At 42.4% G+C, this 26,919-nt stretch overlaps 1 protein-coding gene and 2 long non-coding RNA genes across 7 annotated transcripts in view; 1 reads left to right on the top strand and 2 right to left on the bottom strand.

Moving 5' to 3' along the window:
* The window catches only part of LOC132463714 (uncharacterized), a 31,349-nt gene extending 15,547 nt beyond the window's left edge, over positions 1-15,802 (bottom strand). For all 4 annotated transcript variants that reach the window (XR_009527116.1, XR_009527115.1, XR_009527113.1 and 1 more), the window contains exon 1: positions 15,457-15,802. This is a non-coding gene — a long non-coding RNA (uncharacterized LOC132463714). The remainder of the gene's footprint in view (positions 1-15,456) is intronic.
* pold3 (polymerase (DNA-directed), delta 3, accessory subunit) lies at positions 87-10,139 on the top strand. 2 transcript variants are annotated; one of them, XM_060060011.1, is made up of 13 exons: positions 87-254; positions 455-510; positions 601-700; positions 821-860; positions 1,025-1,157; positions 3,255-3,519; positions 3,753-3,825; positions 4,289-4,349; positions 4,422-4,646; positions 5,125-5,231; positions 6,767-6,849; positions 7,443-7,512; positions 9,386-10,139. In XM_060060011.1, the coding sequence occupies exons 1-13, from the start codon at positions 198-200 to the stop codon at positions 9,580-9,582; spliced, it is 1,467 nt and encodes a 488-aa protein (XP_059915994.1). In that variant the 5' UTR covers positions 87-197; the 3' UTR covers positions 9,583-10,139. The 2 variants fall into 2 exon arrangements, with proteins under 2 accessions (XP_059915994.1, XP_059915993.1); XM_060060010.1 differs by having other exon boundaries at positions 90-254; positions 6,758-6,849.
* A 3,361-nt stretch (positions 15,803-19,163) lies between the features above and the next one.
* LOC132462470 (uncharacterized) lies at positions 19,164-20,841 on the bottom strand. The gene is made up of 2 exons (XR_009526849.1): positions 19,855-20,841; positions 19,164-19,407 (listed from the first exon to the last, which is right to left on the bottom strand). It is a non-coding gene; the product is annotated as an uncharacterized LOC132462470 (long non-coding RNA).
* Between the last annotated feature and the right edge of the window lie 6,078 nt (positions 20,842-26,919).

The following is a 26,919-nucleotide window of genomic DNA, read 5'->3' as shown; positions in this document are numbered from 1 at the left end:
CTTCCTGGAATTTTCTTTATGTGGCAATAGCCCATTGCTGCCTTTAGAGGGCGCTGTGGCACCTGGAAAGAAAAGGAAACGCTGCAGTGCACACATGACGTAGAGCAGGAAGTAAATAATGACTTTCGTTCCCGCGCAGTACGACAGCCACAGCAAGAAGTTAGCAGATTAGTTGCTAACCTGACACGGAGTAAACAATGGATGAGCTTTATCTAGATAACATCGACGAATATGTCAACGATCACAACAAGATAGTAAGTCAGCATTTATGTAGCGATCAGTGTACACGAATCATGATGACAGTCGTGTTTACTGACACTTTGCAACACATTCTGGGTTGCTGATGATGCGCGTAGTAATCCGAAAGTAGCTAAATGATCGGTGTGTAAAATGTGATGTTTACCTCTGATCAATATTGTACCTTGAATGTTAACCTGTTTTCTTTGTCTCTAAGGTGACCTATAAATGGCTTAGTCTTACCCTCGGGGTCCATGTAAATACAGCGAAACAGTAAGTCGCATTAATATCCGCATGTGGGTTTCAGCCTTTGTGATTGATGTTTATATTTGGATCATTAAACTAATCTTTAAACTATTACAGAATGCTCTTCCATTACCTGGATCACAAAAGAAAAGAGAGCTCAGCTCCGCTCCACGCTACATACCTAGTGACGGGTAAATGGGTCGAGAATGGAAACACGGTAAGCGAGCCAACCAACAATATAAGTCACTTCTGCATGGCTTATGTGTGGATGTAAGCAGCCTTCTTTGTTTGGTGGTGCCAATGTTTTGATCGACGTCTTGTCAAACTCAATCCCTAGAGTCACAAGGTGACGGTGGTTAGAGAGGAGCAGTTGGAAGGTAGGCTAATGATCTATTCTCACTGCCCACCACCTGACACGCAGCCTAGTGACTACCTGTGCCACACAAATGAGCTGCCAGGAGGCTAGCACTGTGGTTAACCTCCTAGCAACCAGTCACTCAATGTGATTTCAATGACATGTTTTTCTTCACCCATGTTCAAGATGTCAAGTCCAAGATGAGCTTGACGGTCAGTGTCCACGTGTACAGCGTCCAGAAAGCTTCCCTGAAGGACAGCGGCCCTCTTTACAGCGTAGACTACGACGCGGTCAAAGACAACCTGAACAGCTGCAGCAGGTACGTGTCCCTCCTCACGCTGACAGCCTCTGCCTTCCACACACACTAGGGCTGTCACTTTTTATTCGAAGTTCGAATATTCGTTCGAAGGTGGGGTGAAAAGTTCGAATTCGAAGTGTAATTCTCCATTCGAACTGTAAAAATGCGCTATAAAGAAGAGAGCGGCGAGTGGCTTCTCCTCAATAAAGCGGCCCTCCTGGATCCCCGCTTCTCCCGGTTAGTCCACCTTTCCCCTGCACAGAAACATCTCGTGACTGAAAGCCTCTCACACGAGCTCACTGAAACGGAGACCGACACTGATCGCACACGACAGGGAGAAAAGTCCGCTGCTGCGCTGGGCGCGATGGGCAGCCTGTTTGGGGACTTATACAGCACGGCTGACACAAGCAGCTGCAACGGTAACGGAGAGCTGCGAGACTACTTGTAATTTTCTTTCCGTAAGGAATAAAAAGAGCAGCATGCCGTGTTGGAGGTCGGCCTCACAGATTGTTCGTTTATATAGGCTGTGTGTGCCATGGACGACATGCGCTCCGCATATCGCGCTCCGAGCAGTTATTGTTAATGTGTAAAAGACAGCCGCACTTGTGTGTCGGAGCTTCCTCTTGTTGTGTTTACAAATGTGTTATCAAAGATGTGTTTTTATCCTGTGCTGTTATGAATTCAGTAGGTATATGTGAGGTATACGAGAGCAACATAAAAAATCAAGACTGTTGTCGTGTTCTATGGGGGGGGGGGGGGGGATTAATTCGAATGTATTCGAATTAATTATGGACATTCGAAATTCGTTCGAATTTCATTTTTGGAAAAAGTGACAGCCCTAACACACACACACACACACACACACACACACACACACACACACACACACACACACACACACACACACACTGTAGGACATTTCAAGGATTTACTGTCAAGAAAACCGGATCTAAAAAAAGTTGTCATCAGACACAAAAAGTCAATGTCCATTACTTGTTGTCGTTTACTACCTTGGCTGGAGTAACACACACACACACACACACACTCAAATTCCAGACCCTCTTTTATCAGTTTTCTTCTGACCTTTTTAGTAATTCTGTTAAAGTTGTTGTTTTTTCTGGAAAAATTAGTTTAATTTAACCGTGTTGAAATGTCACGTGCAAAAACATTTTTCCGGAAGATGACGTGTAAGCACCCTAATATGCTGTCTGCTTTTGTCTCCTCTGTCTGTCGTCATGAACTGTCACGGTACGACGTTCAGACGTATTGAACGAAGGAGCTAGCGGCTTAGTGAGGTCTCGGGCCAACAGCCACACCTTGGCAGACCTTCTCCCAGGCTCCGGAGCTCTGCTGGAGCGATGGAGCCCTGGGCCTCCAGTAGAGATAGCACCGTCTGTCTTGGCGTTTACACACTGGCCCAACAAACGCAAACATCGGGCCAGAGAGATAGACCTGTTGGTGCTGGTCGGCTTTTTGGGGGGACAGGGTTCCAGTCTGCGACTAGCAGATTGAAGTTAGTTGACTTCGGCCGACTTTCTGGTTTTGTCTGGGAAGTGTGCAAGCATCTTAACATGGGGATCGAAACTCTACTTGGTGTTTAACTGGTTTGACCCAGGAGACAGACCGATGCGCACATTCAGAGAGAGAGAGAGAGAATACCCTCCCCATGATAAAGGATGACCTATCTGACCATCTTGCTCTCCGACCAGTGGCTCTGAAACTAATCGTGTCCTGCATCGACATTCTCAGCCCACTGCGAAAGAAGAGCTTCTCTTTTGTTTTTACTCATTTTGTTTCCTGGCAGACACCCTTATTATCCAAAGCGATTTTTACATTGAATTCAAAGACATGTCATTAAAGAATCGGCAGGGGCTTGATCTTCGCTAAAGGATAAGGCTTTCACTCATTGATTTAAATCCCCGTTGTTTAAACATCAGGTCTGAGACCTTGCTACTAACAAGCACGTACGGACACACAAACACAAACGCACTCTTTTTCACGTGGCTGTGTCTTTAATGAGTCCTCGAGAGCCTTCAGCAGAACCATTCCATGTATTTTAAGGCTGGAGCCACGTGTGTTTTGTTAATCCGAGCGATCGCGCTCTGTTGCGTTCTGCAGGTACAGCGCCATCAAGTGTGCCGACGCCGTCCCCTTTGCGCCAGGGGACGCGCGGCCGGCGGGCGACAGCCTGCAGTTCCCACCGCCGGATCCTAACCAGATCAGAGCTCCTAGTTTCGACGGGCCAGGCAACCAGACCGCCTCGAAACCAGCCGCCAAGCCGCAGCCCAAAGGCATCATGGGAATGTTTGCGAGCAAGGCTGCTCCCAAAAAGCAGGAGCCTGGAACAGAGATAAAGGTGGAGCAAAAGGAAGACACTACTACGGTATTGTACAGCTCACTTTTGTGTTTGTAATGTTGTTTAAGTCGGATGATGACTAGCTTTGTGGGTCGTTGCACGGCAGCGATTATGTCACATTTTTGTACTGCAACTGTTTGGTAGAACTTTCGCTTTTGGTTTTTTATATAATGTATAAAGTTGAGGAGGCTTTTATGAATTATGAGTTGCCAACAATGCTGACCTAAATATTATCCTTATGCTGTGCTTCTGTATTCTAGGCTGATGTGTCCAAAAGTAAGTCAGCCTCCAAGGGCAGTACTATGAGCAACTTCTTTGGGAGTCAAGCGACAAGTAAGTAACAGTGTGTGAAGGAAGACCTTAACTTGTATTCATAAACACTTTGACATGAATTTCTTAACTTCAATCACTTCAGATTAGACCCGGGCAATAATTAAATATTATCGTTGGATAGTATTGAGTCTTATATTTTTCCATATCGCCCAGCCCCTTGTCAGATAATTCTACAAGGCACTTATTTAATTAATAATTAATGAGGAAGGCCTAATGGCTCAATGACGATGGGATATTTTTCTGCTGATGAGAATCAGAGCACATGATTTGTGTTTGTGGTTTGATGAGGTCACCTTTCACATCCCATAATATGGTGCAGGTGTTGAAGGTAAACTGCCAATGGCCCACAAAACGGTCACAGGCAGCATACTTTTCAAACCATCAATCCCTTCTATGTAACTCTTGAATCACTTCTCTTGACTCTTGAGTATTGTACTAAACATTGTGAAACTAACTTCACCAGAGCGAGCAGAGAAAACGGTGAAGGAAGAGGAGACGTCATCGTCCTCGGTGAAGGATAAATCGGAGTCCTCGGTGAAGGATAAATCTGAGTCCTCGGTGAAGGATAAATCTGAGTCCTCGGTGAAGGATAAATCTGAGTCCTCCCCTCCAGCGAAGAAAGTGAAAGAGACGCCAAACGAGGAGAAGGTTAAAGAGACTCAGCCAAAGGAGGAGAAGGTTAAGGAGACACAGCCCAAGGAGGTGAAGGTTAAGGAGACTCAGCCCAAGGAGGTGAAGGTTAAGGAGACTCAGCCCAAGGAGGCGAAGGTTAAGGTGACCAAGGAGGCCAAGGTTAAGGAGGCCAAGCCAAACGCAAGGAGGTGTGTGTGCTTGTTCTGTATGAATTCCTGTATTTGTCCTAGGATAAATGCATATGTAAATGAATAGCCGCATGATGTATACTTAGGGGTTGCAAAACAACTATTTGTGTTAACTATATTAGGATGACGTATGTGAAGCGTCTATATGAGAGTAGATTTTTTTTTGGGTGATGAACGCCTAATAGAAAGTATATAAACAATAGAAGGTTAGCAATGTTGTAGCAACGTTGAGCTGTAGCGTTCCTAATCAATCGAGCCCCTCGCTTCTATTTACCATCCCTGCTTCCACTCTGCACCTAGTCACTAGTTTGCATTCCAACTAGTGACTAGTTAGTAATGCAAGTAACTAGTTATAATGATACAATTGAGCATTGTCACAATTAACTCCCATTTTCATTTAGCTGCGTGCAGCCGGTTCCTATTGTCTGACATTTGATGGCGTTGACGTGAAGTGTCTTCTTGTTTTCTTCTGGAAAAGTAAATCCAAGCGCAAGGAGCCGTCGGACAGCGAGGAGGACAAGATGGAGACGAAGAAGAGACGCAGGATTAAAAAGCCTCAGTCTGACAGCAGTGATGATGATGACGGTGAGGCCCCTTCCTCCTCTCCTCCCCCCCCACCCGCCTCATTTTCTCCCACTGATTGACCCATCAATCAGGGAGCAGTGAAATACTTTGTGAGGAGCATGAGTCTCGAGCTCCCTTTTTGTGAGATTTTAACCCTTAATTTATGATTTTTGTATTTTTCTGTATCTATTAGGGATGGGCATTTGAAGAAATTTTCTTGATCGAGCATCGCTAGAGTTATCGATCAATTATCGATTAATCATTAACTTTTTTCTATGTTTTTTTTCTGATGTTTTTATCAATGAAATCTTTATTCCAACAATAATGTATGGGCCAAAATTAATACAATACAGTTAACTTGAAGACCTACAACTGTTTAACAGTTTTAAAATAATAAATACAGGCATTATAGGTTATAGGCCTATGCGGCGCTCGTAAAGTCCGAACAATGCGCCTACAGGCGCTCTTAAAGGTTTGGAAACGATTCAACAAGACTAAATCTGTAGCCTATTCCAATTACAATAAGTAGCGAACTTATCGGACAACAATAATCAAACAAAGGCAGTAGGCTAAAAGTGGGCATTAAACTGTATAACTGTTATGAAAAAAAAGGGGGGGGAAAGGCCGACATATAATGCCTGCAGCCGGCGCGCGGAAAAGGCTCGCAACAAAAAGATGAGCCACCCATTTACAAACAATTGCATGAACTAGTCTATCTAAAAGCAATACCTTATTGAACATATATAAGGCTGGACTTGTTGCTAAAATATCACAGTTTTGGCAAAATGTAACGACTCCAAGAGGCACCAAGCGGAGCGAGAGTCAACACATTAAGAAAGAAAAGAGCGACTCACATACGGTGGTGACTGTCGTCCATAGCATACAGTAACTCCAGCCTACATATTTTTGTTTAGGAATATAAGCATGTTAACATGCTCGGGGGTCAGACGCGAACGCAGCCTTGTAACTGTCAGTCCAGCAGCAGAAAACACCCGCTCTGACGGGACCGAAGTTGCGGGGATGCAGAGGTATTGTCGCGCTAACTTTGACAGCCTGGGGAACCTTCTTCCATTCACTTTCCACCAGTCGGCAGGGTTATATTCAATTAAATGCTTCAAGACTCACAGTATGCAACACAACGTCCTTTTAATCGATAACAATATAAATTGATCTACGCATTTCTTAACGATCAATTATCGAGCATCGATTAATTATGCCCATCCCTAGTATCTATGTATGCATTGTTGTTCCGGAAGCTTTATCAACACAAAACTGTGAGACCGTACTTCTTGAATTTTAAATGAATGTCTGCGACTGAGACACGCATCTTTGTGGGGGCGTGGAAAGCGTTCTAACAACAAATGACATTGCAGTGAGATGCGTACAGATTTGCATCCTGTTCATTTATTGAGCAGAGGGCAGAAGATCCTCCGTTGCCTGTTTTGTCCGTCTTAAAACTACTCGATTCACTGGAACAGGCAACCACTTGGAAGGTCTACCGCGACCTGAGAAGTATGAAAATACTGAAACATACCCATTTGTTTCAGTCATTCCAGATTCCCCGAAGCAGCAGGAGATGCGGAAGCCCCCGCCAACCCCGGAGCGCCTGCTGAAGGAGAAGATTGTTTCGCAGCCTAACGTACGCGCTCCCACCGGCTTCTCACTCATTATTACGAGACGGGAAGCCGCGCAGTCAAAACCAAGATGCACGCTTTCGCATCGACTGTAATCGCACGCATCTCACTTTAGATTTATGCCTGATGTCTGGGAGCAGACAGGCTCAGATCTGAGGGAACAGAGCGTTATGCTTTCTCTCGCTTCATATTTGTGTTGAACAATCATGTTGCTAGTTGCATGTTGTGGCAGGGATCCCTTTGCATCTTTGGTAAAAAGTTTTGGGTTTCCCGACCTGACTATGTTCCGGCTCCCCCCAGCATTCCTGATTAACGTAGGACTGCTGGCTCCGAGATCGCGTATACTGTTACTCATTGGCTCAAATTGGTAACAGGTGGTGCACTGCAATTGCCTCACTCTGCCCCCCCCCCCCCCCCCCCGATTATAATAACAGTGTTTCACAATAGATGGCAAAATCTCTTACGGTTGTTAGTTGTTGGTTAATCTTTAAAAGCCCTTTGCCACTAAAACATTATTATTCAGCTGTAGTTACCTTTTTTTTATGGTTTATGGTTATATTTGGGTGTGTCATATGGATTTTACTGTTTCCTGCTTCAGGAGTGCAAGAGGAGGAAGAGGAGGAGAGTCATGAAGTCGCATACCTTTATGGATGAAGAAGGATGCATTGGTGAGTCGATTTTTCCTTTTTGAATCATTGGACCTCACCCGCACAACAGCTGCTGCGAGGTTCAGGTGTTAATCACCAGGGAGAATGTCTCAGTTGGATTCCAACCGTTCATAGTAATGTCGTAGTAAATTCACCGTCCTGATTGTTGTATGAAAACCATAAACGATGCAAGTATGCAACAAAAGGTAGGCATCTCTCAAAAGATGACTTGTGAGGTGCTGATTGGGGCTGAGGAGGAACTTCCGATCCGATTGGTTAAACTCGAGGTCACCTTCATCAACATGTACAGGGATTTCACTTCTACAAACATGAATCCCCTGTTGAGGGCCTCTAGGAGAACGATTGGTCAATGCCAGCTGTATACTGCAGCAATGGACTGAACCGCATGTTTATTTTCAACATAATCGTCATTTGGTCCAGAGAGCCACTCTGGACCAAAACCATGCCGCGAAAGGACTCCTTCATCTCTACCTGTCGGAGCTGTGATTTTGCTTTGAGTTACAGACAAAAAAACTGACAATGAAACTAAAAAAGTTGAGCAATTGGTGCATGTGCCAAGCTCCAAGCTTGCTACCATTGCCCTCCACTGTGGTCCTTTTTAAAATCCGTAAGACAAATCTTTCCTTCAATTACATCTTATTGCCTGACGGACATTTTATGGTGTTTTCCCTGGCGTAAATCACATTGTCTCACTTCACTTTCATACCGCCTACTAACTGATCATAACCCAAACTCATTGGGTTCACCAACTTTGTGAGGCGAATTTGGATGATTGTGAAAAGAAGGCTGGAGGCTAAAGGAAGGCACTTTTTGTCCCTCTTGAGTAGTACCACTACTTCACTTACTTTCTGTAGCCCACCCCCGGGTTCGGCTGGGACTAAAGGTCTTCACAGCGTCTAGATTCCACTCTGACAGCAACAGACAGGCTAGCCTTTCTCTGAGACCAGCCGACATTGTTCCCGCAGAACCTGGTAGAGTCTCTTACCCCTGGCAACTGTCTGAGGCTCCTGCAAAGTGCAAAGTGACTGTGCTGCATCATGCTTCCGAGAGAAAATAAATGTTGTATCCCAGAATAGTAATGGGGATATTTCAAACGAAGAACTCTCCAAATAGTGTGTTGCTGCGAATATGTGGTTTCACTGGATATGTGTGTGTGTGTGTGTGTGTGTGTGTGTGTGTGTGTGTGTGTGTGTGTGTGTGTGTGTGTGTGTGTGTGTGTGTGTGTGTGTGTGTGTGTGTGTCCTATAGGCCTCTCTAATGCTTCATGAATCTCACAGAACAAACGCATTTCTGAAGAAACAAACAGAAAGCAACTCTACTCATTTGTTTTGATGTGACCTCAATTGACTTACATTTTCCAAAGTTGCTTCTGAGCGTGGTTTTGAATCCGTGCGTCTTAATCCGTTCATTTGGAACGGTTCTTCCCAAAGATTTTCGTGGTGGCACCGTGCCACCGTGCCCCCTCCCCGCCGAACCAGGGAACACGTCTCAATCGGTTTGCCGTGACGCAGACATTTTGTCGGTTTTTTTTCTACCTTTTTTCATTTTCTAGATCAGGTTCAATTGTAACCACCGCGGTGTGGAGGAAGCCAGTGGCATTCGCCCACAAACTCGTCGATGCGAGTCCGACTCGGTTACGGTAGAGCTGTCTTGAGGTCCGTTTAAGACCCGCTGCTTCAAACCGATGGGAAGCGTGTCTGCGCTGCGGTCCGCATAAAAGGAGCGAGTGGGAGGAACAGCCCTAGCCCGGATGCTTATCTCCTGGCGGTTACTACTGGATTAGATCCTAAAACCCCCCCCTCCTAAGACAAAGCTGTCCTGTGATGCTCGCACTTGATCTCTAAGCCTCTGCTTATCTTCCTTTCGTTTGTAGTGACGGAGAAAGGCTACGAGAGCGAATCCTACTCGGATAGCGAAGACCACGTCCCGTCAGCCAAAGCGTCCAACGTGCCCGCGAGGGCTGCAACCGGCAAGAGGGAGGACGAGAAGAAGTCTAAGAAGAAGATATCGCCCCCGGCAAACAAAGGCACCAAGCAGGCTTCCATCATGGGGTTCTTCCAGAAGAAGTGATGATCTTTGGGGCGGGCGTGGCAACACTTTGGGTGACAACATGTTGGCTTGGCACCCCTGTGACATAAGGATCTCTTGGTCCTCGCAATGACTGGGAAGCGCGTTCAGGAACTACTTCTTGAACGTAGTTTGGAACAGCATGTATACTTGTTTGTATCGTAGGTCAAGTGGTAGGTGATTAGAGTCAACATGCATTGCTGTCTATTGAACACACTTTTATGTGGCTGTTGGGGGTGATTAAGTATCGCTGAGACATGCTACTGTTTTGAAGAGCGCAAGAACCTCCAAAGGTTTCCTAGTGTGGTCTGCTAAAAAGGACCGCTGCCGAATGCTGAATTGCTGGGTGAAGGTGATCCTTCTTTCTCTGCACTGTAGGCTGGTAAGGTTGTCTGCAGGGATTACCCTGAATCAACTTGTGTCAACTCGTAGTACTCGTGTCAACTCGTTTTTTTCATTTATGTATGATGTATTTTATATTAAATACAGTGTATAAAATATGGAAGGATCCATTGGTCAAGGTCGACATGTTTGAATTCATTAAACTATTTTCTCATAAATCCTTGTGTGTGCGTGAGTTAAGAGCTTTTGTGGTATTATCAAAACACCTGTGCAAAGTGGACCTAAATTAATGTTAATAAGCATTCCTACTATTAATGGGTACCGCATGGCACAGTAAACACAGGGGACATCTTTACCGGTCGTTCAGGCACCTCGCGGCTATGTGGTGAACGTTTAGGCACCTAGCAGCACCTGACGATACATTAATTGAATGTTTAACCACAAGGTGGCACTGAAGGCCACGGTGACGAGAGCAAACCCCGGACCAGCGGCCGGTGTTTCTGGGGTCAGAAAAGCCTGACCCCAGGGGGCGCTGTTGCATATTTTCTGCAGTATGCACGAGTTTGAAGCGTAGACAGGCATGACAAAAACATACATAAAACACAAGATCTCCCCCCAACCAATTACCTTTTTATTAAAGGTGCTTAATAAATACATTTGATTGATTTGATTAGCACTCTACAGACCCATACAATGGATAGGGCGTTTAGTACGGTCCTTCACCGTTGCTTCTTTACCCATAAAAAGCTACAGTCAGTGTTAAATTACGCTGATTTACCTTTGAGCAGTTCCTATTATAGGCTACTGTTTAAAATGCTGTTTAGAATTAATGTTAGAATCAAGAAAAAAAAGAGGGGGGACATCTTGTTTTATTTATGTTTTTGTTATAATACGCAAGTGTATGTTGCATAGTGCATTTCATACATCAAACGTGGGCTGGCTCCTCAATACATAATCTGGAGAGGGTTGGGGCTGTCGAACGGCTTGCAGCTGACATTAAAAAGGTTGCAAGTGTGCACTTTCCCAACACTTCCCTAGTGTGCTGTTTTCAATGTGATAAAGCGAGTCTTCCGCTGCGTCTCATTGAAAGCCAATCCGGATGATACACATCTAACCGCTGATGTGCCCACACTGGATCGTTTGAAATGAATATTAATCCGAATAGTATTATTGGTGGTTTGCAGTTATCGTATCTCTGTGAGCATTGGAGCGTGGGCTAAAAAGCTTACTGTTCCTTTGCTTTGGGTTTCTATTTAAGTTGAGGAAATGGAAGCCTGACCTAGGGGTATGATAAGAACATTAATGTCCAATTTGGTTCCTATATATTTAAATGTGACCACCTGATGCACTGGAAAATATCCAGCTCACATTATACAGGGGTCTAAGAAAGATCCCAGGTGAGTCTCTTTAATTAAAGATAGACAGGCTGGGAAATTAATAGAAAGGAGTAGGCAGGCAGAAACATGATCATGGACCCTTTTCACACAGCAGTCATAGGGCAGCACCTAAAGCCTGCTCATAGACATGTAGGGTTTGGTGTGTCTTTCGTCTTGTAAGCAGTTTTTGTAGTTTACCCTGCCATTTTCTTGGGTGTTGCCAGAATTTGGATCTGGTTTTTCGTTGACTTGCTACTCAAGTTTGTGCCTGCATTTGTGTTCAGATTTCCTTTCAAATGATGAGGTTTGAATAATGAATTCATCTAAATTGATAGTTTGTTTAAAGTCAAGCATTAAACAAAGACGTAACGAAAGCCCATGCAGCCAAATATAACTTAAATAGTTATATTATCCTTATTATAATAATAAGGATACGAGAAATTTGATGACAGGGTTAGACAAAATCAGTTCCTGGTCCAATTCTGATAATAAAGTGCCGAAATGTTGTGGATGTATTTACATTTTTCGTCCTGTATGACCCTTAGGGAAGCAGGGGAAGATCAACAGGAAGATGTATTGGAATCATTGGTCCACCACTGATGTAATAAAAGGAGGCACTCTAAATCTGAACTTGTCCATTAAAAGTTAGTCAAAGTAAAGTTTCCGTAGAATAAATGGATCTGATCTCTGGTGACAAGCCTCTATGGGCTCGTTGTCTATTTTGCCTGCAGCACCCTTCCAACACCAGACATGAGGCATTGCTCCTTGTCTGGATAAGCTTGGAGATGACCTGCCTCAACCACCACTTTCCTCTCCCCATCAGCCCCCACACCCCACCCTCTGCTCCTTTCGGTCGTCCTTTCCTCCCCCTATCATTTTGCCTTCTGTGCCTCCAATACCCCTCTCTTGGCGTGACTTTTCACCAGCTGCTTTGAGCACGGTCCATCCACACTGTTTTCATAAGATAGTTTTGTTTAAGCTGCAGAGACTGGGCGCTTATCTTATGCTGGTGCTTGTGACCGCCAATATCCCTGTTTTTACTAGAAATACAGAAAAAGGCTATTTCTTGTTGAGGGCACCATAAACCTGGCATTCAATTTGGTCGTAGCATTGCCTCTAGAGGGCAGCTCCCTTTTTTATTCTTGATTTAATCATAAAGTACAAAGTAGCATGCCAATTATTAGTAACGCAGGCAAGTTTGCATGTTTTGATTGTCTTGCTCTCATATCATATTTTTGGAAGGCTATACCAAACTACTGTCTTTACATATATATATATATATATATATATATATATATATATATATATATATATATATATATATAAATATATAGAGCTGGAATCTCTAGAAAAGTTTGAGCAATGGAATCATCGGCACAGCACTTAAGGTGTCCAAATTGAACAAATGACGTCAATGACCCGGAATTTCTCTCAAACATGTATCTGACAAAGCGTAACTCTTTCCCTCTCTTATATGAGGAGATGCCTGACAGCACCCCTGTGATTGGCTGACTGGGCCTCCAGTGACGGCAGGTCCTGAGCCATCTTTCCACTCAAGTCATGTCGTGGTTTTGCCACCTTTATTTTACTGACGAATATCCAAAAAATGAAACGGCAATTAGACAATATGAGACAAGCCATCTGTGTTACCATTCATATGTACGAAACACAATTCTGGTTTACATGTATGCAGACACCATGAAACCCTTGAGGGGGTGGCGCAGCATTTGCAAAGCTACCTGTTGATGTTGATGTTGACTTATCAGCATGCCTCTTGCTTTTAATTGCATTGTAGATCAGATCTTATGTTAACTGTAGATGATCAACACAATAGTGAGGGTTTGTGAACTGTAATCTCCATCAAAGATAATCAAATATGGTTATCCCATATGTTTTTGGTTCCGAAGAGGAACGATTTAAAGTCAGCATACTCATATTTAATCTCTTGGTGTAGCTATGGACAAATGAAAGACAAAATACAAAATCAGCCTACTATCCATTTAAAAACATAGCATGTTATAAAAGATGAATGTCCAGGAAAGATTGGGAAAATCTCTTCCATGCTTTTAATATTTAATAGTCTTGACCACTACAATGCCTGCAAATGTCTTCAGCGTTATCTGTTAAAAGCTGTGACAAAGAGACCTGGTATTTAAATGCTCCAAGTCCTCTAAGGCATCTTACAAAGCCATACAAGAGGTCTTCCTCTGAATACAAATTCATCTGAAATAATTCCTGTCTCGTCACTTTCCCTCCCGGACGCCTGGCTGTCATTATGAATGTCCCAGCGTGCTCTTGCCAGATTTAAGTTGTGGATGATGGGATGTTGCTTCTGTTGTACACTAAGAAAGACAAGTGTCAGCTGACAAGCTGAACTCATATTAGACCTCCCCTGCATTTGAATGCAGTCGAAAGAATGACAATTGTTATTCGAGCTGTAAGGCCTCATAAGATCTAAGGTCAGCCATGTTTCATACCAGTGGCGAAGCTAGACCTTTTTTGGGTGGGCTCAAGCCCACCCAAAACTTGCCTTAGCCCACCCTACCGTTTCGTCCTCAAATCTAATATTCAACCTTTTTTTTTTACACAACCAATGAGAGAATGGATGTTGCAATGAACAGGCTCAAATGGGCTAGTGAAATCGAGCGCAACCTTCCTGCAGGAATCTCTAACCTCTGATGTGTGGGTGGGAGTCTCCTGTTTGACAAAACCAAAAATGCAGGACGAGCGCACCTAACATAGTTTTTTGTCTGTCAAAAAGGCTAGCTAGTCTTTATCAGAAAATCCACGATTTCCAGCTGTGTAATAACATGACCAGGTAATAATAATAATATTCATTTTAATACCTTGACATAATCTGTCAGATGTCTATTAAATGACAGTTGACCACAAGGCGATTCTATCTATGCCTCTTCTTGAAATGCTTCATGTTTTAGTCGGCAGAGGGCTAGTGATGCTGCGACGCATGATAAGGTGCAAGGAGCAGAAAAAGTTGACATGGGTGCAAATTTTCCGTTGAAGTACAACATGTACTAATACTATGAGACTCATGAAAACGCCCTCAGCTGATAATAGGTGTCAGACGGGACTTAGTGTCTTATTTATTTATTTTAATAAGTTACTTATTTTATTTTGAATAAACATAATACCATGGGTCAGCAGTTTTACAAGAATTTTGATCTTACAAAGTCATGACAGAGGGACTTGGAGTCTTTAATGATGCTTGAAAGATGAACACATTATTTTTTTGAAAGGGAATAAGCTGATGAAGCTGACAAGTGACCAAAGTTTACTGTTTAAATGTCTAAAGCCATGTTTCCACCACAGGAAACAGGTTCTAAACTAATTCCTTGTTCCTTTTTTACACCTCAAAAATGTCCCTGCTTGGGGGTAGAACACAGACTTTAGGGCCGGGGTTGCAGCACAACACATCTTAGTTAGTCGTACAGTAGTCAAAGAATTTTATTTCTGCCATTTCTAAATCTGCAGCCGTCTGTTTGTTGTTCGCTTCGACGTGCAGTAAATAACACACAGTCCTCCTTTTGCATCTATAGTTGTAAACTACATTCATAGACCTGTAATTATAGCTGTTTTATGAATTGTAGCGATCCTGCTGGGGACAGAGGAATGTAATGTCAAGAGTATTACCGTTTAGCCCTAACCCATGGCAAATAAAGACTATTTGCGATCAATACACAGATGAAATGCTCTCTGAGTCTCCAATTCAAAATTCCTCCTTTATCACCCCGCAAAGCCCCTCCCTCCTCCTGACAGTTAAATATTCAAAATAATGCATGCAGGAAAAGCTTGCATAACGGTTTACAATAACAGACACATAACACATAAATTAACACATACCACGTATAATCCAAGAGTCGCTTCAGTTCATCTCGTTAGCAGTTGGCGCTACAAGCCTACTGCATAGCGTTAATATATTGAAATGATCTGAGGCATTTCGATGAACGTAACACCCAGGCTTTAGAATTAACCTTAAAGTGTTTAATAATTTATGCGAGCACAGAAAAAGCCTTCCAGAAAAAAGCCTTCCTCCTTAGGAACGTGTTCCACACCGTAAAACCACAGAGTGCTCTTTCCCAAAAGAGACCCCCACTTTGGTTCCACAACGCAAGACGAAAACAATGAGCAAAAACATAGGTACCTTTAGTAGAATGCAGTTGACCCCAGCAACCCGTGCAACCATCACAAAAGGCCTGGAGGTGCAGAGCAGGGCGTCGTTGGCGCCTCGGTAGCGAGGCGCCCTGTGTGCTCAGGTACCACAACAGGGGATGTGTCCGATCCAGGTGTTGGCTCAGCACAAGCCGAGCTCTCTTTGGCAATGGCTGGAAGGGTGCCAGACAGTCACGATGTAGGACCACCTTGTGGCCTCTTACCAGCGCCCACCCTGTGGACATCTATCACTCTGGCCAGCATTATGCATTGCCCAGGCCACCGGTCGCTGAGCTTTGGGTAGACCCCCTACTTCCTTTCCTGAGCGTGTACCCACACCTGGCCCCCCTTGACAACGTCCCCTCCCTGGTCCCGGAGGAGGTCCGAACACCAGGTCACTAGGGTCCGCGCCTCCGGTCCGATCGTTAGAGCGGGGGCAGCGTGGTGACTCTGGAACTGCAGTTCTGTGTGACCATAGCACCAGGGGCAAGTTAAGATCCATGGCTGGGGTTGACACCGGTAGAGACAGCTGAGGGGTTGAAGTCACTGCGGAGAATGAAGTCGATGATGGACGGACCAGGAACATTCCCAAATGAGGCGGGTGCGGGAAGCCTTTCCACCGATATCTAGTACCCTGAGTCCCAGGCAGGAAGTGCCCTCTGGCTCGTTCCCTGTAGCCTTCAACTGAGCAGCCCAGGGCCAACTATACAAGCGTCTTGGATGAGTGGGTGAGAAAGAAGGGTGCCCACGCTGTGCGAGGAATTGTAGTTCTTCAGGTCTGCAAGCTCTCACCCTCTGTCCTCTTCCGGACTTTACCTTAAAAGATTTTCAATTGATAGTAATAAGTTGTCTATTTACAGAGGATTGCATTGATTTCAAAAAGCAATTCTGGATACAATATTTTATAATGAAATGATACAGTGGCGTCACTAGGCTTTTTTTTCGGGGCTAAAGACCCGGATATAATTTAATTAGCCCAGAATATGATCTAGAAGTGATGAAATGATTCTAGTCACTAATGGTGGTTGGTTATTAAGAAAGAAAATGGGGATTCCAGGAGCATCTCAAAATAATGTAGCAGAGTCCTTCTCCATAGTTCTTCTGGCAAGAGAATAAACAGTTTAAAAACATAACCAGACTGTTTACCACCTCAAGTGAATTAACCTATCCTTTCCCCAGTCAGATCCATATATATATATATATATATATATATATATATATATATATATATATATATATATAAGGTTTGTCTCACTTGTATTAATTTTACTCTGAAATAACTTGAATGGAACTTTAGATGTTTGGGGATAAGCAGCACAACAGTCAGGTAGCTATTTAAAGCTATCATAAGCTGCGTATTTTGTTTATTTAGGTAAAGCATTATGAAAAAATGTGCATGCACAATAAAGTTGATGTTTCAGAAACCTAGGGACGCCTCTGGTGTCGAATGAAATTCTGGTAATAATTGACAGTTTCAGCAAGTCTGGGGAACACGACAACCAAATTACGCAAGGTGGGGGGGGGGGGGGTCAAGTTCAAACATAAACTTGAAAAACACAAGGTAACTGAATACACACTGAAATGAACACACCTAGAACTACCATGACAAATTCGGACTATAATCTATCAACAGAATATGAAAAACTGGATTTGAAATGTTTTGAATACACAGAACATAAACCGCAAGACATTGAAAATGACATTGATCCTGAAAACAATTTTTATAATAACACACACAGCCATTGTGAATATTATACAGAAGAACAATTCAGAAAAAGTGTAATAATGGACGGGTCAATATCCATCATACATTTTAATAGCAGGAGCCTTAATTCAAACTTATCAAAAATCAAACATTGTTTAAGGCAACTGGACAAAAAATTCACTATCATTGCAATAACTGAAACATGGCTTAGTGAAGAGACAAGTAACATGGTGGATATTGAGGGATATGAAATGTTTTTTCTTAACAGGACTCAATCGAAGGGTGGTGGTGTTGCACTATACATTGATACCAGCTGCAAAAGTAAATATGCCAGTAAAATGACATTTGCATTGGACAACATCATGGAATGCATTACTGTTGAAATTGAGATGGAAAAATCTGTGTGTGCAATGTGTGTACAGAAAACCTGGTTCTTGTGTTGACACATTTAAGGAAAAGTTAGCTGAACTATATCACAACATAAATAACAAGAAAATTGTGTTTGTCTGTGGAGACTTCAACATTGATTTATTAAACCCGCAAGAACACAATTCAACAGCAGAATTTATTGATTCAATGTATAGCAACAGCTTATATCCAACAATCACACGTCCAACCAGAATTACAACACACAGTGCTACACTAATTTACAACATATTCACAAATGTCTGGGATAGGAAAGTTCACAGTGGTTTAGTAATAAATGACACAAGCGATCACCTGCCAGTCTTCGCAACCATACAGAGCTGTACGAGGATAAAAAAAGACACCACAACGGTCAAAATGACCAGACATAAAACACAAAACGCTATTAATTCCTTTAAAGAAGACCTACTGAGACAAGACTGGAACAAGGTATATGTTAAAGGTGCAAATGAAGCCTATGAATCATTTCTGGAAATTGTAGCAGAACTGTATGAAAAAAATTGTCCTCTAGTAAAGAAAATGGTGAAACTAAAATATGCTGAGAAACCATGGATAACTAAAGGAATATCAAAAGCATGTAAGAAGAAAAATTCATTATATAAAGATTTTTTAAGGAAAAGAACAGAAGCAGAACAAAAATAAAAGACATATAAGAATAAACTAACAAAAATTATGACACAGCAAAATGGATCACTATAGCAATTTACTGGAGGACAACAAAAACAATATAAAAAATACATGGAATGTATTAAATGTGTAACCCTTGTCCCATGTAGTTAAATAATAAATCTAGAGTGGTTAATACAATAAGACTGGGCCTGGGCTCGTTGTAGGAAACTACAACTTTGATTCATATGTTACTGTTAGATAATTGTAATAAATGACCACCACAACTGTATTTTAAATGTAAAAGTATTCATTCACAAAATGAAATACTAGTTGAACGTATTTTAGGAAAAGAAAACAAATAAAATCAGATGCATGGGATTCTCCAATTTACAACAATGCAAACTCAATGTACCACACACAATCAAATTAACAACACACTTTAAATGAGGTTAACCCGTTGCAGGCCTGATTTGAAGCTTGTGTGCGGTGGGGCCTAAAAACTGTACTGGCCGCTTCACTCAGCGTTGAGCTCAAAATAAAAGCACGTGCATGTGTAAGTCAGTACCAGGCGCGTCGTTAGACCTGGGCATTCGGGGCTATAGCCCCGGATCTTTTGGGCTCAGCCCCGGATCTCTGCCGTAAAAAAAAAAAAAAAAAAAGTATATATATATATATATATATATATATATATAGCTGCTTTCATACACGTAAGTACTGGCTGCTCTTCTGAATATATGCTGCATCGTTGCAGCAACATTGAAGACGATCGCGTTGACTTCTGCGGTCTGTTCTGCCTCCATGCTGTCTGCGTCAAACCAAAACAAACCTGAGTGACAGCGGCCGCACTTATGCATGCAATACTACTACTCATAGTAATAATCAGAGAGGGTTGAGAAACAGTGGGTTGACAATCCATTCTGGTACCTCATTTTGAAAATCCCCAAAAAAGAAACTTCACATAGGACTGTCTTTCAATTTTTAATACATTGCTTTGGAGGTTTTCAATCTAACATCCCACTGGTTTGATTTTACCTAAGAGAAAAATGTTTATTTTTTAAAGCATCCACAGCAGCCATAATAATGAGATTATGAGACAATGAGAATGAAGCGGCAACAGTGTGACTGTACAGAGTGAGAGAGATGGCTTCAATGGATGACCAGGGATTGGTGGTGGCGTTACCCAGGAAGGGCGGCTGTAGTTAACTGCAAGCAACAGAACATGAATAGTGAAGTGGAGGAAGGAGTCGAAATGAGACTTCATTAACAGATTCATGTACAGCTCAGATTTATATGGAGATAAGCTTCTTAAACAACTTGCATACAGCATAAGCAAGTAACAGAAACAGTCTGGGAAGATTATTTTTTCATTATTTAAATCTACATCCTGGTTACACGTCGCGCGATAGCGCATATCATTTCATGCAAGCGAGTGTTTACTTCCTGGTTACAGGTCGCGCGATAGCACATATCATCTCATGCGATCTTAAAGAGAACTTGACGTGAACAGTTTAGGAATGCATATTCCGGGAAAACATTAGAACTCTGAAATGCTGACTAAATTATAAAGCATGTTTTTATCTGTAACATTAAACCTACACTGACAATAAGTAATAACTTAAAAATGAAACATAAAAGCAGACCACTACTTACTTGCCGTTGCCTGGCTGGGGGAGAAAGGTCCGTCGGAGCAGCGATGGCTTCTTGACATCGGGTAGGTGCACGCAGGCTATATAGGCTATTCTAATGTCTTATTTTTGCCCTGGCGCTCGGCATAGGCGACCTATGTATTGGGGGCGCCCTTAATTAATTAATCGATACATTAATTAATTAATTAATTAATTAATTAATTAATTAATTAATTAAGATACCGTAGCACGCAGGAGTCAGGACGGTGCTCCCCCCCGGGCTAAAGCCCCGGATGTTTTCAATTGCTAACGACGCGCCTGGTCAGTACTCACGAAATCCAGGGTGTAATTAGTAGGGGCAGAAAGGGATTGGGGGATGATATTCTCACGAAGATAATGGCAATGGCGGTGGCAATCCAAACACACACGTGGGCAATGGCGGTGGCGAAGTCACAAGGAAGAAAACACAGAAACAGCAGGGCCATCTGCTGGAAACCCCTCTCTCTCCAACGTCCAACTCCTTTTTGCATATTATCCAATGAGCCATAATATCAAACACTATTTCATATCGAACTAGCATTAGCTTTGCGTTAACTTAAGTCACAATACAAAACTACGATATGCGGGCACATTAACACAGAATGCTACCGCTAACTAGCACTTCGCTAACCGCGTTACACATCCAGTACTCTTCGTTACTATAACAGTTAGATATAGCACAATGGAGGCATACACATCGTATTCACCTTTTTGCAGGTCACAAAGAAGTTTAAATCAGGACCACGAGTAGTCGACCTCACGATAAAACTCAACTGCTTCCCACACTACGATGCCTCCTCTTAGCTCTCAGTCCGGTCAGGTTTCTTTCTCTACATGTGCTCACTACTCCCCACGCTAACCTGCTGCACTAGTCCCGCCCTTTACACGTTGAGACTTTATTCGGATTGGCTTGTGAAGTTTTAATACAACCAAAGACAAAACAAATTAAATGATTTACGTGTGACAGGTAAAAGGTTAAAGGGGTAGTTCGGAATTTTGGACATAGGGCCTGATTCCCAAGTGAGCATTGGTATTCTATATCACTGGAGACAGTTTTCAACACATTTCATACAGTCCTTCTAGTTGCAGAGTTCGCTCGTGCTAGGCTAGCGCACGTCAACGGGCAATGCTAGCCTGCTATTAAAAACAGTCTTACCCACTCCACAGTACACCCGAGGTAAATCAATTATAACGACAGACTATAAATCTAAATGTCTGTTTATAGAATAATGTTAGAAATAAAACCAACCTTGCATTGCATTGCATTTTGAGGGAATTGCGGGGTCTCAGCAGCAGTGTTTATATTCCTGTACGTAGGCTACGGCAGCGGCGGACTGATACCTAGGTTACCTGCCGCTGTCATTGCTACAAACGCAGAGTAGCCTACAGTGAACGAAGGAATTCTATAAGCGTATTCAATTAACAAGATATGCCCACGTTTGGAGGAGTTAGCGATGCATCTGCTTTTGAAGACGATTATGAGGAATTTGTTGTATCCAACGAATCGTACATGTACGAGCCGGTGTTTTGATGTCCAAGCCAGCAGCAACAAGCCACAGTTGAGTCCTTTCTGGATCTCGCACTGGAAATTGGTGGAAACTTTGTGGTGCCCATCTGTACCGTTTATTTCTACAATTTCTAAAAGCACACTGAACCATCATGTTGCCTAGTCGTTCAATTGCGCTTCTGTCCCACGCTTCTCTGTTTACGTTCTTCTGTCGTGATTCGGTTACAAACCTAACCAGCGCATAGTAAAATTCCGCTTCTGCTGAGAAAGTAGTCCCTCGATGATTCATGCGATGCAAGGTTAGTTTTATTTCTAACATTATTCTATCAACACAGACATTTAAATCTATAGTCTGGCGTTATAATTGATTTACCTCGGGTGTACTGTGGAGTGGGTAAGACTGTTTTTAATAGCAGGCTAGCATTGCCCGTTGCCGTGCGCTAGCCTAGCACGAGCGAACTCTGCAACTAGAAGGACTGAATGAAATGTGTTGAAAACTGTCTCCAGTGATATAGAATACCAATGCTCACTTGGGAATCAGGCCCTATGTCCAAAATTCCGAACTACCCCTTTAAGTTAAACATAAACACGGCTTCTTCCTCTTGAATTCACAAATATTTTAGACTTGATAAACTTAAAGACCTTTATATTAATTTATCTTTTAACTGTAAATAGTTTTATTAAACGTATTATATTTATGCTTTTAACCCGCACACATTTTAACCCATTTTATTATTATGAACTCTATTTATTTATGAACATTAAACACAGCATTTTATTATACTGTTAATTATTTTTTATGCTCTGTAACTTTGCCATTATCAAAAAAAGAAGTGGAAAGGCAGAATATCCAAAATCTTTCATGTCTGACTCCAAATAACAAAACAATCACTGATATGGCTTCAGCTGCAGAGGAATTTAATACATTCTTTGTCGGGGTTGGTCCTGGTTTGGCCGGGGAAATTCCAAATACTGGTGTTAGTGATGGTGTAGAAAGTAAAGACATAAATGTTGATGAAACAATGTTTCTAAGAGGGACTGAGGAAAAATAAATTATTGACACTGTTAAAAAACTTAAGAGCAAAAAGTCCACAGACTGTCATGATATTGATATGTGCACTGTCAAAAATGTAATTGAATGTATAGCAAGGCCTCTAACCCACATTTGCAATCAGTCTCTTCAAACCGGTGTATTTCCAAACAATATGAAAACAGCTAAAGTCATACCAATACATAAAACTGGAGACAAACATGTACTCTCAAACTACAGACCAATTTCATTGCTTCCCCAGTTCTCCAAAATACTGGAAAAAATATTCTATACAAGAATTAATGAATTCATTACCAAACATAACATACTGTATGAACAACAATATGGTTTTAGAGCAAAGAGAACTACTTAATTTGCAATCATAGAATTTGTAGACAAAATCACTAAGGCAATAGAAAATAAAGAATATGCAGTGGGGGTATTTCTGGATTTAAAAAAAGCATTCGACACTGTTGATCATGAGCTGTTAATAAAAAAACTACAAAGATATGACATTAGAGGCATTGCACTGGCATGGTTATCCAGCTACCTACAGAACAGGAAACAATATGTCGAAATTCAAAATCATAAATCACAATTGCAACAGGTTAAATGTGGGGTGCCCCAGGGCTCAGTGTTAGGGCCATTATTATTCAATCTGTACATCAATAATATATGTGAATTATCAAAAACTGTCAACACTGTCCTTTTTGCTGATGACACAAATTTGCTCTGCTGTGGAGATAACTTGGAAAAGCTTCTGGATGCTGTGGAAAAGGAATTGAACAAGATGAAGATCTGGTTTGATGAAAATAAACTCACATTGAATCTAAGTAAAACTAAATTTATAATTTTTGGGAATAGACCAACCGACACAGAAAAGAAACTCATGATAAATGGCATAGAACTAGAAAGAGTATCTGAAATAAAGTTTCTGTGAGTATTAATTGACAACAAATTAAGTTGGAAACCTCACATAAATTATATTAAAGCTAAAATATCTAAATCAATAGCAATACTCAATAAAACCAAATACCTACTGAATAAAACCTCCCTGTATACATTGTACTGCTCCTTCATACTTCCTTACATGACCTACTGTGTGGAGATATGGGGGAACACATACAAAACAAATATACACCCGATCTTCATCCTTCAAAAAAGAGCTATACGAATTATACATAAAACCGCTTACAGAGAACCAACAAATCCATTATTTGTTCAACTAAAAACACTTACATTTCTAGATTTGATTGACTATAAAACTATTCAAATAATGTTTAAAGCAAATAATCACCAATTGCCTCATGGCATCCAGGAGTTGTTCCAACTGAGAGAGAGCAAATACAATTGAAGAGGAACATGTATTGTGGCAACCCGGCCCAGGCCAATTGAGGATATTGAGAGCACCTGAAGAACAAGTGGAGAAGCAGGGCTTAAATAGCCCGCTTCTCCACTCATTCAGGGCTCTCCCAGCCCTGGAGCTCCTGCAAGGAGAGACCGGTCCTCGTGGGTGACGGGTTTCCACCCACGAAGAAGGGGACCGTTGATTCCTCCCGAGGTTTAAGTTATTTGTGTTTTGAGAGACTTTTATGTTCTGTAAATTAAACATGCCTTTTTGTGGCTTTATCCAACGAAATGGTGTCCTGTTTGGGAGGAGTTGGTGCGCTCAACGTGGCGGGTTGCCACATATGGTGGAGGATGCGGGCAACTCGACCGAGCTACGGGCCATTTTGGGTGGGAACGCCCACCTCAAGCCACCCCCAAAACCAGACCATCACGCAGCCGGAGCCGACGCAGCAGAGACGATGCCGCCAGAGACGATGCCGCCAGAGACGACGCCGCCAGAGACGACGCCGCCAGAGACGACGCGGCCCGAGACGAGGCCGCGGGAGACGAGGCCGCGGGAGACGAGGCCGCGGGAGACGAGGCCGCAAAACGAGCCACGCCGGCAGCAGAAGCAGCCATGCTGCGCACCGGGCCGCCGCCCCTCCGAAAGGCCACCCGAGGCTTCAGCAAAGGGTGGAGGAGTGTGGCAACCCGGCCCAGGCCAATTAAGGATATTGAGAGCACCTGAAGAACAAGTGGAGAAGCAGGGCTTAAATAGCCCGCTTCTCCACTCATTCAGGGCTCTCCCAGCCCTGGAGCTCCTGCAAGGAGAGACCGGTCCTCGTGGGTGACGGGTTTCCACCCACGAAGAAGGGGACCGTTGATTCCTCCCGAGGTTTAAGTTATTTGTGTTTTGAGAGACTTTTATGTTCTGTAAATTAAACATGCCTTTTTGTGGCTTTATCCAACGAAATGGTGTCCTATTTTGGGAGGAGTTGGTGCGCTCAACGTGGCGGGTTGCCACAGTATATTCAACAAACCATCTATAAGAACCAATACAAAACTGCACTGTATAACGACAAAGGCTGTAAGTCTGTGGAACAACTGCAATGATGAGCTGAAAAAATGTACAACCATATCAAAATTAAAAAAACTCTTCAGAAGAAAAACATTGAATTGTTATGAGCTGGAGCAGTGAATTTCTGTTATGCTGTTTTCAATTTGATGGTTTTCCTAGCCTACATGAAATGTATTCTTGGTTTGTTTGATTTGTCTGCTGTCCTACGGTCTGCGCCCTGGGCGGTTGACATATTCTACTGATGTGTACACACACGATCGTTGGAAAATGTCAATATTTGTCGGGTGGTTTTGCATTTTGTTTAAGAGATAGCTGTTTTTATTTTGGGGATATCTCTCACTCTCGTCTCTAGGCGAAGCCTAGACGGCGTCGCCTGCATGAAATAGAACTTTACTGCTGGGATTGTTTGATTTGTCTGCTGTCATATGTTCTGCACCTCAGGCGGCTTACAAATTCTGCTAATGTGCACACAGACGCTCGTTTGATGATGCGATTATTTGTCAGTGTTATTTTTTGGATTAAGAGATAGCCTAGCTGTTTTTAGTTTTGGTGATAACTCTCACTCTCCGGGCTGTTTGCTTGTTACATTGCCAAGGCTGAACAAGCGTATCAATGTTGTTTCAGAGTTGGAATCTTCATTGGCAACTTTTGCAGTACGATTGAGAGGAAACCGTGAACTAAGCAGGTAGTAATAATAATACTTTCAACATGGATGTCGTAACATTCTGAATTTATGTTTAAACATTACTTCTTGAATAACACATTCTTTTTTTATTTAATTTAATTTTTTTCTTTCACCCTCCAGTATTTCAATGTAACAGGTATATGCAATGCCATGCTAACCGTCAGCGCAGCCGTTAGATTTAGTAGTCTGTGACAGAATGTCTTTAGCGCTGCTGTGCTGCCCTGACGTCGGGACTCATGACCCTCAACTTTCGAAACGAAAAGGAAATTGAATATTTGTTCTACTTTATTTCGGGCAAAAGTAAATGCCTATCCTTGTAATTTGTGAACATTTTATGTAAGGATTAGTTAAATATTATAAATATGAATATTCTGATAAATATATAAAATATTATAAGTGGTGGATTAACAGTGTCCAAGCAAAATTAAGAGTTAAGAACACGCTAATGGAAGATATATAAATATGACATATAATTATGAAGGAAAGATGTTGATGAAGATATTAATTCTGCACTTCATGCAATACTGTGCCTCTGCTTTCAAGTGAGCTGCAAAGCAATGGCCGAATGCCATGTTCAGCTTGTTCATGATGATCGAGATTCGATCACTCAACCTAAGGATCCCCTGTGCAAGGCGATATCCCATTGAGCCACTGTTAAACTTGAACTGTAGCCTCATTCACATGCTAAAAATATCTATTGATAAGCATCCAGAAAACTCCAAGCACACATTTCTCAAGTGAATAAACTTTGTTTATTCACTTGAGAAATTGTGGGAAAAGTATTAATTTTTAGGGCTGTACAGGGTTTTATAAACGCGTCTGATTCTAGAGATTAATATTCTGAAAGAATTTTGAGTCCATGTCAATCTGTTTTTTTTACAATAGCGCCGCTTTGGATGCAGTTACACAAATTTGGGTTTATGGGTAGTGGGGGTTATTGGTAACCATACCTGAAAATTGGTTTTCGACTGACGGCAGAGGCTGCAGCATGACTTTTACAGAATTTGAAAAAAAAAGAAAACGTTACAGAAACAATAGGGGCCAAGCAGCTTCACTGCTCGGACCCCTAATCATTTCTCCGCCAAACGTTTCGGGCCAGACTTTTCCCTCCCCTGATCAAAACTATCAAAACCAAACAAAATTCTCAACTGAGAAATAAGTATATAAGTATATAATATAATATTTATAATATAAATATAACAATATAAATAAAGAAAACCAAATGGGTCGGCAGCTATCACTCCCATGTGCCTTCCTCCACTTGGCTTTGCAGGGCCGCCTAGATCATGTGATTGATGTCAGCTACCTGGGCGGACCGAGAGAGAGAGAGAGAGAGAGAGAGAGAGAGAGAGAGAGAGAGAGCGAGAGAGAGAGAGAGAGAGAGAGAGAGAGAGAGAGAGAGAGAGAGGGCAAGGGGAGGGG

Source organism: Gadus macrocephalus, chromosome 8 (assembly GCF_031168955.1).
Source record: "Gadus macrocephalus chromosome 8, ASM3116895v1".
NCBI classification, from domain to species: Eukaryota; Metazoa; Chordata; class Actinopteri; order Gadiformes; family Gadidae; genus Gadus; species Gadus macrocephalus.
Note: the sequence above shows the minus strand (reverse complement) of the source record. Positions and strands in the feature narration are given on the sequence as shown.